Raw genomic sequence first — 15,282 nt, forward strand, 5'->3', positions numbered from 1 at the left:
GATTGCATGAAAAACAGGACCTCATATATTATTAGATAATAGCTTAAATAAGGTTTAATTGGAGGGCCATGTAAGTTGGTCAGACTTTATAGGACACATTTTAATATGACTGTGATAGAGAAAAATGAAGATCTGATGCATTCTTTCTTTTTTTTTTTTAAGATTTTATTTATTTATTTGACAGAGAGACATAGCAAGAGAGGGAACACAAGCAGGGAGAGTGGGAGAGGGAGAAACAGGCTTCCTGCCAAGCAGGGAGTCCAACGTGTGGGGCTCAATCCCAGGACCCTGGGATCATGACCTGAGCCAAAGGCAGACACTTAACAACTGAGCCACCCAGGCGCCCCCTGATGCATTATTTCTTACCACTTTAAATGTGAAGGATAAGCAAGCTTGAATGCATTTTTCCAGGGTAATGAGAACTCTGACTCCTAGCTTATACTAAGTTGTAATTCTTTGAGCATTTGGTATGTATTTGCTGAGTGTCCGTTACGATGCAGGCACTGAGTTAGGTCTTGCCCTTGGATCTAATAGTAAGTTTTTCATGAACTTCTCAGGTGTTTAGTCATTGCTTGGCTGTTTCCTTTGCTCACATATTTGATATCTTTTTCTAGATTGCAGTAATTAAATGATGTTTTCCACTAATTTTCAGCCCATGGGAACCTTGAGTGTGCTTTATTTGATTAAGAGGAGTTAGTTAAATTCTTAGATCCTCTAAGACAGTGGTTCTCACTCAACCATGGGCGCTTTTGCCCCCCAGGGGACATTTGGCAATATCTGGAGACATTTTTGATTGTCATGGCAAGTCTGAGTGGAGTGCTGCTGGTGGATAAGGCCAGGAATGCTGTTTGACACCCTACAATGCACAGTATCATTCCCCCATAATGAGGAACTATCCAGTTCAAAATGTTAATGCTGCCAAGGTTAGAAACCCTCCTACTCTAAATTTATATTGCCTCCATGAACCTTTGGATTAAATAAAATTGTGGAAAAATTAAGGTTTTTTTTTTTTTTTCTATCTTGGAATTGCTCCAGTAAACATTAGATAAAGAGAGGCTTATCTAAAACAGGCAAAATTTAGGACTAAAATGGTAAAATTGGGCTAGGGGTTTTTTTTTGAAGGGGAAACAGTACTAATTTTTCCCATAGTGGAAATTAAAATTTTGAAACAAGTATTAGAGGCAAGGGAGAATAATTTACTTCTAAGCAATATGGGGACTTTTGAATGTGTAGGATGAATAAATAGTTTAGTATGTTTTGACAACATGGAATTGTACCAAATGCACACATAGCACATTTAGTGTAAATTACAGCTGAGGAATTAGCAGTATGATAGCTTACTAATAATGTATGTGCTCTTATGCTTTGCTACCAGGAATGTTCATGTGTATCAGAAAAGAAATACATTTTTACATGCTAGGCACTTTAAATATATCTCAATTGGGGTGCCTCAGGTCATGATCGCAGGGTGGTGAGATTGAGTCCACTGAGTTGGGATCCATGCTCATTGGGGAGTCTGCTTCCTTCTCTCTCTCTGTCCCTCTCTCCCTCTGCCCCTCCCCCCACTTGCTCTCTCTTTCTCTCTAAAATAAGCATATATATGTGTGTGTGTGTATAAATTTTCACAAATTTAAAGGTATTATATATATTTATATATCACAAATATATAAAGATATAGCTTTTTTCTTTAATATAAGAAAATGTGCCTTCAGGAAACCAAAAGATTTTCCCATTTCGTCTTATTTGTGCTTAATTTATAATCTTACTTATTTATAGTTGATGAGTACTTGTTTTACAGAAACTATACTCATAAAGGCTTAGCAGAGGTGAAGTACAGGAAATCTATAATTTGCAGTTCTCTCACTCCGAGAATTATCGTGATATATTTCATTTACTTAGAAGTCTTCTATCAAGTGCTCTGGTGGTTTTCCATGTGTGGAATCCCATAATGTGTTATATGTTCAAGATGGTGGAACACATAGCTAAACTTTTGCTGAAAAGATGGTAATAGGGAGCTTCTGACATTGTCTCTGGGAGACAGATTTACACAGGATATAGTTATTGCCATAGATAGGTTTTGAGCCAACACTTTGAGAGAATATTGAGAGACCTATTTCAGGATAATATAGAGACAATTATTTTTTCATAATTAAGAAAGAAGTAAATTATTTTAAAAATATATGATGGTGGAAAGTGTGAATGCACTAATACCCAAACACGGTCTTAGTCTATGGATTTTAGTTTATGGAAAGTATGGATCACATCAAGTCTTAATAGTTTTATGACTGGGAAATTTTAAGCTTTTGGAGTCCCAATTTCCTACTTAGTAATCATTAGATGCTTCTGGGGATTAAAGGAGATAATGTATAATAATCAATACAATGATTAATATAAAGTGCTTGATAAAGGCAATTATTTTAATATACATTATATAATTAAGCATAAAGTGAGCCTAAAGCAGAACACAGTTGCAAAATACTTCATAATACCAGTGTCTCTTAAGATTTAATAACAGTTGTGCCAAAAAATATGAAAAAAAATTTCAAACTTTAAGTAAAATGGATCTATTGTTGCAGGACATCTCAGAACTTTAATTTGCTTTTGTGTATACTTGAGAAGAAAATAGACAACACTTCACAAAAAAATTTTCCACCTTAAATCCTGTTAAAATTTGGCCATCTTCTCCTGTATAATGGTACACAGTTTGAGAGACACTGACTTTGAAAGTGCCTCACCTAGCACGTTCCAGTATCATGATACTGGAAGATTTATGCTTATAGTTGATTTTCACATTGATGTTGAGCATGGGTTTGAGCATCTAGAAGGACACCTGAGATATGTAGTTCAGTATTCTCCTAAATTGTATCTTTAGGACGTCAGTGGTTTTGACAAGATTTTTGTTGAAAATTCCTTCTTTTCCCAGCAATTCCTCAGCTCTTCTCTCAACAGCATTTTTTGACCCTTTTGTCCCCTCTCCCTTCTTCCCTTACTCCTGGCATGCCCCTCTCCCCATCACACGGGGTGGGCCTCTGTCTACTTTGCTGGTTTCTCCTCTACTTCTTAACCCTTGTGTGTTGGGTTTTCCAGAACTCAGGCCCTAGACCTCTTCTCATCTACCCTTATTTTCTAGGTGATATTATTTTAGCATTATGACCTTACATTTCATCTCTATGCTGACAGTTCCCCAGATTATATCTCCAAGCTAGATTCCTAGCTTGAACACCTTACTTCTGTGCCTAATTACCAATTATTTCCCATTTCTACTTTGTCTGGTCATGATGGGTACTCAGTCCCACATTGAGAATTGCCTGTTTTTAGGTTGCAGTCTAACAGGGAATATACATGTGTGAGGCTCCAATGTGAAATCAGCCGTATGTGATAGCAAACATTCCATAAAGTAGAAGAGAATTACAAAGAATCTGTGGTTTTGAGAGTTAGAGAGAAAGCCCACCTTTCAGCCTCAGTGTCATTTTTGAAGTGATGTCAGTGTCTTCGGATGCATGCGGTTTTATTCCTTTCTTAGTAGCATGTGGGAGGGTGTGAAATTTAATAAATTATTTTTAACAAGAAGTACTTACTTGATTGTCATGTTTGGAAAAAGCATTTTACATTGCTAGGGCAAAGACTGTTGAATTTCCAAGAGTTTTTTCTCACATAGGTAAGTTCAGAAATCACGAGTTTATCTCTTTGTGCTAATTACCTCCAGGTTTCATGCTGTTTTCCCAAGAGTCATTTTTACAGTTTCTACATTCAGGTGGAACTGCATTTTGCAACTATGGGAGATGAAAATCTGTGAGTCACATGTGTCTAACATTGCTGGAAGATTGTCCACTGGAATGCAGTTTCATTTTTAGGGATGAAGGTGGGAGGAAAGGAAGAATTTCATTTTTTTTAAATGCAGCTTACTTGGAGAGAAGAAAAGAATAAGTGCGGTATTCTAAGAATTCATCTTGAACTTGTTACTCACAGGTGTTTTCCTCCTGCTTGACGCAGTCATTAGAGAAGGGTGCTGGTATTTGCTCTATATTAAATAATGCAGTGCATGAGCTTCCATTAATAGAAAAATCGAGCTGCTGTTAATAGAAAAAAGGAGCATTATTTGATCTATTCCTAAATTGCTTCTTTGACTCCTGCATTTGGAATAAAAACAAGCCATTTCCTCAAACAGTAGTGTTAGAATTTGTTTGTTATGTTTCTGAAAATTTCACTTAGTACTCTTTAGGGTTGCTCAGAGTTCCCTCCTTGCTCCCGTGACAGTAGAGGCGACTGTCTTGTTGCGTATATAAAAATGATGCCGCTGCTGTCCTGAGAAGGACATCTGCTGTGAATTGTGTCCGCTGTCTCCCACTGCCACAAATGTGCCCCACCCCATGTCTGACAGATTGAAAGCGGTTGCTGTCCGCACACTTCTACTTGTGACCCCTTATGAAACCATGACTCAGGGCCTCATTTCTTGAAATATTTTTAAAGTTGTGAACAGGTGGCCAGACTTCATAGGCAACAACTGGAGGGCAGAGATTACTTAGTGGCTTGGAGAGCAACCAAGTATCTTGTGAGTCCAGTTTCTGTAACATCAGCCTGGTTTCCGAAGAGGCAACATCCAGATCAGCTGGTGCCAGGCAGGGCAGGGCCAGACTAACTCTAGAAGGGTTGGGTCCCTAGCAGGAATCCCCGTATTACTCATTCTGGCAAGTTGCCTCAGGAAGTGGATGTGGATGCCTGGGGACAAAATCACCCAGTGAGTTGCAGTTGTTCTGAGGAACAAAGGTGGAAGCTTATTCTGGGCCAAGAAAGGAGGACTATAGGGCTGTAGGATTAGGGGCCAAAAGAAGGATGAGTATGTGTGGCAGGGAAGAGATGGGTGGGGTAGGAAGCTATACTTGAGCGCCATAGAGAATTCCAGATTCCTTATTAGCCAGCGAAACTTGGAGTGGCAGGTGAGACCACACTTCTCATCTTTCCTATTAGGATGCGGGGAAGTCTCCCCCCACCCCACCGCCGGTACCTGAGGGAAAAATAATGCCACTCTGTAAGACGTTCCAGCATGAATTTTTAATCATGTTTCCTTGATGATTCAGTGAGACAACTCTATTTTATCTTTACCAATTGGTGAAGGCTTGGAGAGGATGGGGGCTGGGATTTGGGGGAGGAAAGATGATTTTGGAGCATGGAATGTTCAGTTCTTTGGGGACTATGATATTGTGGCAGAGCATGGGGAGATTGGACCTTTCACTGTTGCAAATGAGGGAGTTGGTACCTTGAAGAAAAGGTGTATCGAGATATGGGGCAGGAACAGAGAGAATAGGTGTTTAATAGGATAGGTGTTTAAAACTATGAAATTTTACCTGATTTGGTGAAAAATCCTCTCCGTCTCTTGGTCCTTCATCTGCTGGACTGGCTTTGTGAGTGGCTTTAAGTAACTTCTACATAAACGCATTGAATTCAGGCCTGTGGCTGATTCCAGAGATACAACCGTGAGTCAGGCATGCTCCAGTGCTCTGCAGTCTACCGGAAGAGATGATGGGCAAGGCCGTGGTGGGCGGGCCCATGCATGTGGGCCGGGGTTAGCTCTTCGGATAAATAGAAGGTATTTGGAAATACTTTTGATGAAGTCCTAGAACACAGCTGGCTGCCCCAAGCTATAATAAAATTATAATTTCATCCTTTGTTCCCAAACTATGTTATCAGATATCAGGGAGATAGATTTTGGCCATGTAGGAACTTTTTGTTTTTTGGGTTTTTTTTTCTGTGATTTTGAGCATTTGGACAATTTGAGGGTTGGCCAAGGCAGTTTCTGTTAGAAAAAGGACGGATCAGGAGGGCTGGCTTGATGCCAGTATAGCTGTTTGGCCAGTGATAGTAATACCACAGCAGTTTGCCTTGCTCTTTGACCTTATTCTAGAAATATTTTCTTGTTCAAAGCTTTCCGTGGCAAGAGGGCAAAGAAAACATAGCATGAGAGTGTCTTGGATTGTGCTTCACAGAAATGTCTCTTCCAGGGAAACACGTTATGTGTGGTGAAACTGGACTGTCCTCTGGCCATTTCTCTTCCCCCACGCTGTTTGGTTGGGATGGATAATTGGAGGATAGTTTTGAAGTGTCTCCTTGACAGATCTGCTTCAGTTAAGCGCTTCTTAAATTTCTCATTTAAGCCCAGCAAGACTGGTACGTTGTTCCTAGGTGGGACTATGAGACTTCCATACATGACCGAGTTCTCAGGGCTAGTCAAAGCGGAGCCAGAATTTGCCGCCAGAGGTGGGACCCCAGAGCCTGCCCCCTTAGCGAAGCTGGCTCTTCATGGAAGAACCTGGCATGGGGATCTCTGGAAGAGAGCTAGAACATCCATGTGGATTTTACTTCCCTTTGCTTAAAGGTGGTCCTCTTGATTGATGATACACACTAGTATTTTAAAATAGCTTCAGATAAAGAAAGGAGGAATCAGACCTAGAGCTTCCTGGTTAGAAATATACCAGAAGCTATTAGGATAAGGTAGTTACAGATGGATGTGTTCGCTGATGGGCTCACTTGAGAGGTTGTGCCTCTTTTCTTCCTGACCTCCGGCAGAAGGTTCTGAGGTCTGTGATTGGCATATGTTTTCTGGCCCTTTGTCAGGTTGCGAAGAAATTACCGGAGCTATTTCATTAACAGTGGAAGATTATATCTGCGTTATACTTGTGATTTTTTGAATATTAAATGCAATGTTCAAAAATTAATGTATGGAAAGGCTGGCAACATAGACAATGGAATAATTCTTTGAAACTATTAATGTTTCATCTCTATCCCTTTTTATGGTAAATTTGGGTTTCAAGGAAGGTTTAGATTCTTTGGCTTTTGTCTTTCCGAGCTCTGCTGGGAAGCTTTTCATTGCAGAGACTAGCACTTCATCTTTGTACTTAGCACTCTGAAGTTGGTCTTTTTGTTTTTGAACCTCTGCCTTTTTTTGACTTATTGATGTACAATTGTAAAGAATTCCCTTTTGTTGCAATTTTAAAGGTAGTATTTTAAGAAAGAAGCCCCATTATGGGTATCAACACAATTTGAGTCAATTGGATATGTTTTAAGCAAGCTAGTGCAATTTAACTGTTGTTTGAGATCTTGAATATTTATTAGGAATCTCCTGAGCTTTTATCATTTTAGGCTTTCTCTTGCTAACTTACATTTCTGCACGCTAAATAAATATATTCAGTCAATATTTGAGAGCATCTGTGTACCATGCACTGTGCTAGGCATTGTTACTAAAATATTATGTGGCTGCCAGGTGGTAGACCTGTCCTAAGACACCTGGGATATGGCAATAAACAAAAACACAAAAATCCTTTTGGATTCTGGTGGAGGAGAGTCATAATGAATACATGAAGTAGATGGTTAGAAGTACAAAAATAAAGCAGAGATGAGAGATAGGGAGTGTCAGACAGGCTGGTTGCAATTTTAAATATTTGGGTCCAGCATGGCTTCACAAGGAAGCATTTGTGTGCAGCGTGGTGAATAAGTGGGCCCTACCCTCACATCGCTTCTAGTCTAGTGATGACTGCTTCTTGATGAGTACTTACCATGAGGTTAGGGATTCTGCTAAGTGCCTGTGGACATTTTCTCCTAATCTACTAAACTGGGGAGCATTGTCCCCAGTTTCATCAGAAGGAAACGGAAGTTTGTGAGAGTGAAAGTGCTCGGATGAACATAGTTAGCAGGATCTAGATCTGACCTGAAGCCCATGCTCTTAAACATGGCCTTATAGCTTGTTCACTCTTTTTTTTTTTTTTAAAGATTTTATTTATTTATTTGAGAGAGAGAGAGAGAGAATGAGAGATAGAAAGCACGAGAGGGAAGAGGGTCAGAGGGAGAAGCAGACTCCCCGCCGAGCAGGGAGCCTGATGCGGGACTCGATCCCGGGACTCCAGGATCATGACCTGAGCCGAAGGCAGTTGCTTAACCGACTGAGCCACCCAGGTGCCCTAGCTTGTTCACTCTTGAAATGTTTATGGAGGAATTAGCCAACTCTGTAGATTGGGCTTCCTTGTTTTTGGTTCTGTTGTGTTGGGCAGTAACTTGGTTGGCTCATGGAAAGTCGGTGTTAGCATGAGCTTCCCCTCAAGCCTGTTCTATTTAAAAGGCTTTGGGTTGGGCCCAGTGGCCACAGAAGGCAAAGAAGCCACGTGGTTACTGACTTCCATCCAGTGAGATGTATTTGTTACGTGTCGGAGATTGGCCTCTGTTGACTCTAGCAAATCATTGACTACTTGAATTCCTGGCACTGCATTTCAGTGATAGGATACTAATTTGGCTGGCCTACGTATCACTGTGTTCAAGAACACATCATAAATGCTCATACTTAGAAGGGAATGTACAGTGTGTAAAAGGTTACAGTGCCAAAGTTACTGCTTATTGTGTTTATTACAGAATAGACCATACCTTGTATTTATAGTGATTGCTTTATCGTAATAAATAGTAAATGGCAAAGGAGTGTGTTGGAATAGAAACCTTTATGGACGGATGTGGAAAGGAGGTCAGGGGTTCAAGAGCACTCTGTTGTTCTTTTGCCCTCAGTGTACTTATGATAGCATTCCACTCAAATCATCCCACTTTCAGTGGAATGGCAATTTTCAGCAATCTGTCCTTGGCATTGAGTATTAATGGTTCTTTTGTGCTTTGGCTAATTTAATTTCTGTGGTGTGTGTGTTGATCATTCTTCTAAAAAGAAGCTATCTATTTTACAACCCTATGTGTTATTTTTTATGGTCAGTTTTTAGTAATCACCCTCCATTAACTACTTCCAAAATTAAATCTTGATTTTTATAAGGTGATTTTACTTAGGAGATAAGCTATGATTTGAGCACTTAGGCTGTACAGTTTATTCTTTTAATTTACTTTTTTGAAGTGTAATATACATATATAAATGATATGCATTATAAGTGTACAATTCAAAGACTTCAGAGACAGAACACACTTGGGTAGCCAGCTTACAGTTCAAAATAAAGAGAAATATTAGTGTCCCCCTCCTTTTTCTAATCTTTCCACCATCCTTCCCCACAAGGGTAACCACTCTTTTAGCATCATATCTTTGTTTTTGTACTTCCTATGAATGAAAATGACAATCTGTACTGCTTGTGTCTGACTGCTTTGGCTTCTCATTGCTAGACTGAGTCATATGGTTACATGCAGTTGCGGATTGCTCATTCTTGTGGCCATATAATATTTCATTGTGGGTATTCCGTAATTTATCCATTCTGTTGTTAAAGACATATATGCAGCTGCCAGATTATTCTATTATGAAAGGTGCTTCCATAAACCTTCTCATATATGACTTTTGGTGAATATACGTAAGCATTTCTATTGAGTATATACCTGGGATTGGAATTCCTGGGTTCTAGAATACACATATACTCAGCTTTTATAATTATTACCAAATGGATTAAAAGTTAAAGTCGTTGCACCAATTTACATTTCCACAGTAGTGTGAGAACTTGTGGATTTTATTTTTGTCCTCTTTTGGCGTAGGTAGGACGTACATGTTGTTCTAAGGTCCATTTCCCTTCATGCTTGTTTTATAGAAAGGAATGGCCATTAGCTGTCTCACTGATTCTTTGAAAGTTAAGTTAAATGTTTGTGTCTTCATTCTCTCCCCTTTTTCTTTTCTGTATACAGGTCTTATATGTTAGATGTGTATTTTATGTCTCTCCTATATACACATGACATATATGTATATACATTTTATCTGGAAAATATACCACTTACAGACTTTTAGGCTAGAAAGCCACCTTAGAGGTCACCTGGTTCTGGTTTCTCCAGTCTCTGAATTAGCAACGATCTTGCTTCAGTGCGTCTGGTGACGGGAAGCACATTAGTTTAGGGTGACCCCTTGTTAAATAACTGATGTTGCTTCTTCAATACTGTGGTGACATCAGCCTCCTTTTACCTTCTCCCATAAATATCATGCCCTTTCACAGGTGAGGGGGGAAAACTCATGATTCTTGTGACAGAGTGAAATCTCTTCAGGCAGAGATTCATGGCCATTTTTAAAACTGTAATTCTTAATATCTGCAGGACCTTGACCTCTGAGCATTTTGCTCGGAGGAACTTGGGTGAAAAACCCATGGATGATGGAAAAGAAAACTCCATGCAAAACTTCCCCCCTGTTCTTTAAGGTTTTTGTTTTTTCCTGATTTTTGTGCCATGAGGCACACTGGCCTGCCCCACTTTTGAGTGGGTTTAAACACTGTTTAAAATGAAAATACAAAAAATGCAAATAATGCATTAAAAAAAATCAGACTGTAATAAAAAAATGAGAAAAAGAGACTTGCTTTTTATAGAAAATGGACCATTCTATTTCATGAAATCATTGAATATGGAAAAATTCTGATGGATAATATGCAGTCTGAGGTTTTTGAATGTCCAGGTAGTATTAATATTCATAGAATGTTAGAATAAAAATGAGATTTTTCTACTTAATAATTTAAGGCTCATAGATATTACTTAATAGGCATTTTCTTTTTTCTTTACAGGCAAGAAGAGACTGATAGGAGAGTGAAAAATGTAAGCTATATTTAAGGGAACATTATTAATGGGTTTTTACTTACATGTTCTGTAATAAGGCAGTGGGATCTAAAAATATCTGATATACTGTGAATCCTTTTTCTAATGGAATTATTGTCAGTAGCCAGCCATTCAGGGGCTCAAAGTATGTTTAAATAAGGTTAAACCATATATTCTCTGATGTCAGGGTTTAAGGGGGAGGTGAAATCTGTGGGGTGGGTGCCTTCTTATACGTGAGTAAGGTGGGAAAGACAAATGAACGTGCTTCAAGTCCTTTAGAGGAGTACGTCAAACCACCAGATCAGACTTTAAAGAAAAACACTGAATGTTTAAGAACGCTGGGTAATTGCTCAATGCAGACTTACATGCCTAACATTCTGCACGTTAGAAGAATTTCTAAAAGTGGGACAGCTTTATTTGAAAGAAAAATACAAGAGAACCCTATTAAGGAAGCTGAGAATTACTAATTTTAAGGGTTCAGTCTGTAAGTTTGTTAGAAAAATTGATTGCTTTAAAAGTTTAATTTGCTTTCTTCATCAATGTTTTCCTTTATATGTACCAGCAGAGTATACAAATACCTGTTGGGATCTGAGCTTTTGGTCTGAGAATGTGCTCAGAGACAGAAATCTGAGAATAATTAACATTTTTAATGACCCTTCTCCTTCATATAATGTAGAAGAAACTCCACTTTTCAACCTAGATAGATATGTTATCTTCTGTCTAGAGTGCTCACCTGCATTTGGACTTGCAGTTAGTTACTAAATAGACTGATGTTGTTCTCGTGGAATTTTTCAAGGTTTTGATAACACTGTACTGGTTGGGAAGAAAAGCACAAAGTAACCCATACTATCATGGACCCTATCTTAATTTGAAAGCCTTTGAGAATCTTTTAGGACAAGCTCTGACTAAGGTAAGGAAACCACATCTGGATGAGATGACTGTTGTTCCTCACACTACCGCTTTCCCCACCTCCCTGTGTTCCTTTCCTTCCACTTCTCCTCTTCCTTCTTCCCCTATTCCAACAAATATGGCAGCTCCTATTACCTTTGCTTCACTCTAGATTGTGCTGGGTTATTTATTTGCTGGCTTTATATGCCCCCGCCAAGGAGTGAGTGAGTCTAGGTATTTATTTCTTAATTTTAAGTAATTCAATGACCTACTCATTTGCTTCCTTTCTAAGGCACTTGATCTAACTTAACTCTTTCTACCGTAGAAACTCAACCTGTAATAGAGAGTGCTTTAGGACTATTATTATGTGTGGAAGTTACTCAGTTTCTCTATCCTAATATCCTGCCCTGGGTTATTATATCTCTGATGCCCATACTCCAGTTTCCCCATGATTCTGCCATATTGCTTCTATTTCCTAGAGAGCAGTAAATGCTGTTACGTGAAATGTGCTAAGGGGTTTAAATTAGAATCTTTTGTTTCAGACACATTTCTAGTCCTTTATATCTTGGAGTCTATGTTGCAGCTTTTGAATGCTTAAGGATTGTTTGAGGAGAGTCCAGTGCTAGGGCTGACCATAGTTGTATCAGATTTTCATTTATAAGATCCAAATGGGAAAATTAACTTTTTTTAGGGGGATATTTATCCAGGGGAATTTGCAGTGCTCAGAAGAAAATAGGTAGCTAAAATAATATGCTATCATCTAATTAATAGTAGTTGCTCCATGGATTTTTATGATGATTAAGTGACACTCTACTGAGAAGGTATTTAACATTAGTTTCTGGCACATTGTAAGGATGTAATAAATGTTAGTTACCATGATTGGAAGATAGAAATTTTAGGTTAGGATGAAAATGAGCACCTTGCCTCACATCTGCTCTGATCTTCAAATACTTTTGCCTGAGCCCAGCCACATACATCATAGAAAGATGAGATTATAGAGCTTAGAAGGTTAAGGTATTCCTTCTTGATTTTTATTGTTTTTGAATTGTAGGGAGTTGATGGTACTTCACTCAAATTTCTTGAAAGAGTTAATTCAGGTTATAGAGTTATCCCGCACGAGCGTTGTTCTGGATGTTGGGAGAACACTTCACAAAAGGCCCATCCTCCTAGAGCACTGCTGTCAGATGGAGACAGATGAACAGATTGGTCACTGCAGTGGGAGAGGATAGGCTGTGACGGATGAATGGGTAGGTGGCTTGGGACATGAGCAGAACCTTGCCTTACAGTTTTGTCAGCCAAGAAAACTTCTAGTTAAAGATAATATGGGACTTTGGCTCCTGTATTAGTGCTCTCTTACAGCCTTTGGTTCTTTTTATGGCAGTCTGACTCAGGTTGAATAATCCTAGTACAGCGTTTTTGCTGGGGAATGCTTTATTCAAAGCCGTTTCCTGTCATCAGTGTCAAAAGCAGAGTAGGTAAAACATTTTGATAGATAAAACTACAGCTGTTTCCATTCCATTATTATGGAATGGGGATGGCCGTAAGAAGGGTGTATATATATGATCACTGTTTTGCATCTGTTCTGTTAACAGTCACTGTGTTCAGGTGTTTCACACTGAAATAGATAATGCTTAATGGCCAGTCCAAAGTGTCGATTAAAAAACACACTTGGCAAGCTGTTGTACCTGAGTCATCATATGAACTGGAGGTGACTCATTTTAGGTGACTGGTCAGAGGGAAATCCTCATAAAAACCAGGTACCAGGGCCAGACTCGGGTTCTTTTATCACTGAAGTGGCCCAACATCAATAACTTGGACATTTTATGAGGTCAAAAATCATCTTGCTCTGTGTCAAGGACTCTGAGCTTCAACAAGTAGGTATCTAAGAAAATTTATGGATCGAAAGGTTTACTTAAAATTTTTAAAATCTCTTTCTATTTTGAGAAGTATTTGGCGGTATCAGCTCTAAGCCCAGCTTCCCCATCTCCTTGGAAACGAGGTACAAGGTGTAGGTGCTTATGTTTTCATGGCACGATGTCAACTCTAACACCAGGATGTCTGACATCTGATTTATATGAAATCTCACATAAATCCAGTAGATCTTAGGAGTGCTTCATATATTGGTCAGAGGGTTGAACCAAGAATCGACAGATCCAATCTCAGCCAAAAGCATGCCCAGGACAATTGCTAATTTGCATTTTGCACATTCTTTTTTCAACTTTATCCATACGTTAAAAATGTTCGTAATTGAAAATTGAAAGAATCATACAACAAATACCCAGATATGTGCCATCTGACTCAATTATTAAAATCTTCCCATACTGGCTTTACACGTCTATCCATTCATCTGTTTTTACAAAATCATTTCAAGGTAAATTACAGATCTCTCACCTCTAAAAACTCAGCATGCATCTCTTAGGAGTAAAAATATTCTTCCATATAGCTACAATGTCTATGATACTGAAGGAAATTAATAAATGTTCCCTACCACCAAATATCAAGTCCGTATTCCAAAATTCCCAACTGTCTGTCAACTTTCTTTCATGGCTTATTTTATCTGAATTCTGATTTAATCGAGATTCACATATTACCTCTGGGTGTTAGAAATTCCTACATTCTTCAAACTGTCTTTGTAGTTTGCTCATCAGCTAGAATTTCTGATTTGTACACTAATGACAAAATCACCTTCACTGTAGGAAATAGTCACTAGGTATTCTTTGATTACTATGTACTGGGACTATGCTAAGGACTTTATAATTTTATTGATATTCTCATTGTAAAAAGTCCAGTTTTATTTTGCCATTAACATTTTCATAGAGAAATGTTATTCAAAATAATGCTTATATATATATATACATATATATATATTTTAAGATTTTACTTTTAAATAATCTCTGCACCCAACATGGGGCTCGAACTCACACCCCTAAGATCAAGAGTCACATACTCTGCTGACTGAGCCAGCCAGGCACCCCCAAAATTATGCTTCTAAATTAGGTTCTATATAATTTACAAACCTATGGCTAATCACGTTTGTCATATGTTTATGTACCTCTTACATGAGCCAAACAAATACTTATTTAGGTTCAGGGAAAGTAAATTTTGAATGCCCATGAGCAAGTCTGCTTTTCTTGGCAGATCTAGGTTTTTCATACTCAACGAAAATGAGTGAATTCTGTGGTGTATGCCTGCTGCCCTTGCCCTTCTTTCTGTTTTTAAAGTTTTTTGTTAAGAATCCATAACACTTACAGTGACTTTATTATAAACTCTCCAAATATTTCCTGGAGGTAGGCTGACTATAATCTTATTTTTTTTTAAAGATTTCATTTATTTATTTGACAGAGAGAGACACAGCAAGAGAGGGAACACAAGCAGGGGGGAGTGGGAGAGGGAGAAGCAGACTCCCCACTGAGGAGGGAGCCTGATGTGGGACTCGATCCCAGGACCCTGGGACAATGACCTGAGCCGAAGGCAGACGCTTAACGACTGAGCCACCCAGGTGCCCTGACTATACATCTTATTAACTTACCTCCTTTTGGATATAAAAATTAAGGTTGGCTTTTTGCTTTAACTCCTTTCATGTTTATTGCCAGATAACTGTAAGTAATCGTTGATTTTAGCACTTGAATGTTTCATTAGCTTTTCTTCTCTTAAAATGTTCCATTATTTTTAAATAAACTATACTCTTTTATTGAATAATATTGAATACCTCATTTTTTAAAAAATACCTCCTTATTGTTACATAGGTGCCAAGTATTGTGGGAAAACATTTACAGGTTTATACTCAGATTTTTGCCAGATTTTCTTTTTACGTTTCACAGAGAAATCTCATTGCCTCGCTTATCAAATATAGCACAACTTGAG

At 38.5% G+C, this 15,282-nt stretch overlaps 1 protein-coding gene across 2 annotated transcripts in view; it reads left to right on the forward strand.

Annotated features, from left to right (window-relative positions):
- Positions 1 to 15,282, forward strand: part of LMO7 (LIM domain 7) — a 192,468-nt gene that overhangs the window by 123,422 nt on the left and 53,764 nt on the right. For both annotated transcript variants that reach the window (XM_088022207.1, XM_028106098.2), the window contains 2 exons: positions 10,500 to 10,530; positions 11,327 to 11,440. In XM_088022207.1, the coding sequence (XP_087878333.1) occupies positions 10,500 to 10,530; positions 11,327 to 11,440 (145 nt within the window). The remainder of the gene's footprint in view (positions 1 to 10,499; positions 10,531 to 11,326; positions 11,441 to 15,282) is intronic.

The sequence above is a fragment of the Eumetopias jubatus genome, unplaced genomic scaffold (genome assembly GCF_037043125.1).
Source record: "Eumetopias jubatus isolate StellerSeaLion01/CBP00866 unplaced genomic scaffold, mEumJub1_p1.0 scaffold_3, whole genome shotgun sequence".
Taxonomy (NCBI): domain Eukaryota; kingdom Metazoa; phylum Chordata; class Mammalia; order Carnivora; family Otariidae; genus Eumetopias; species Eumetopias jubatus.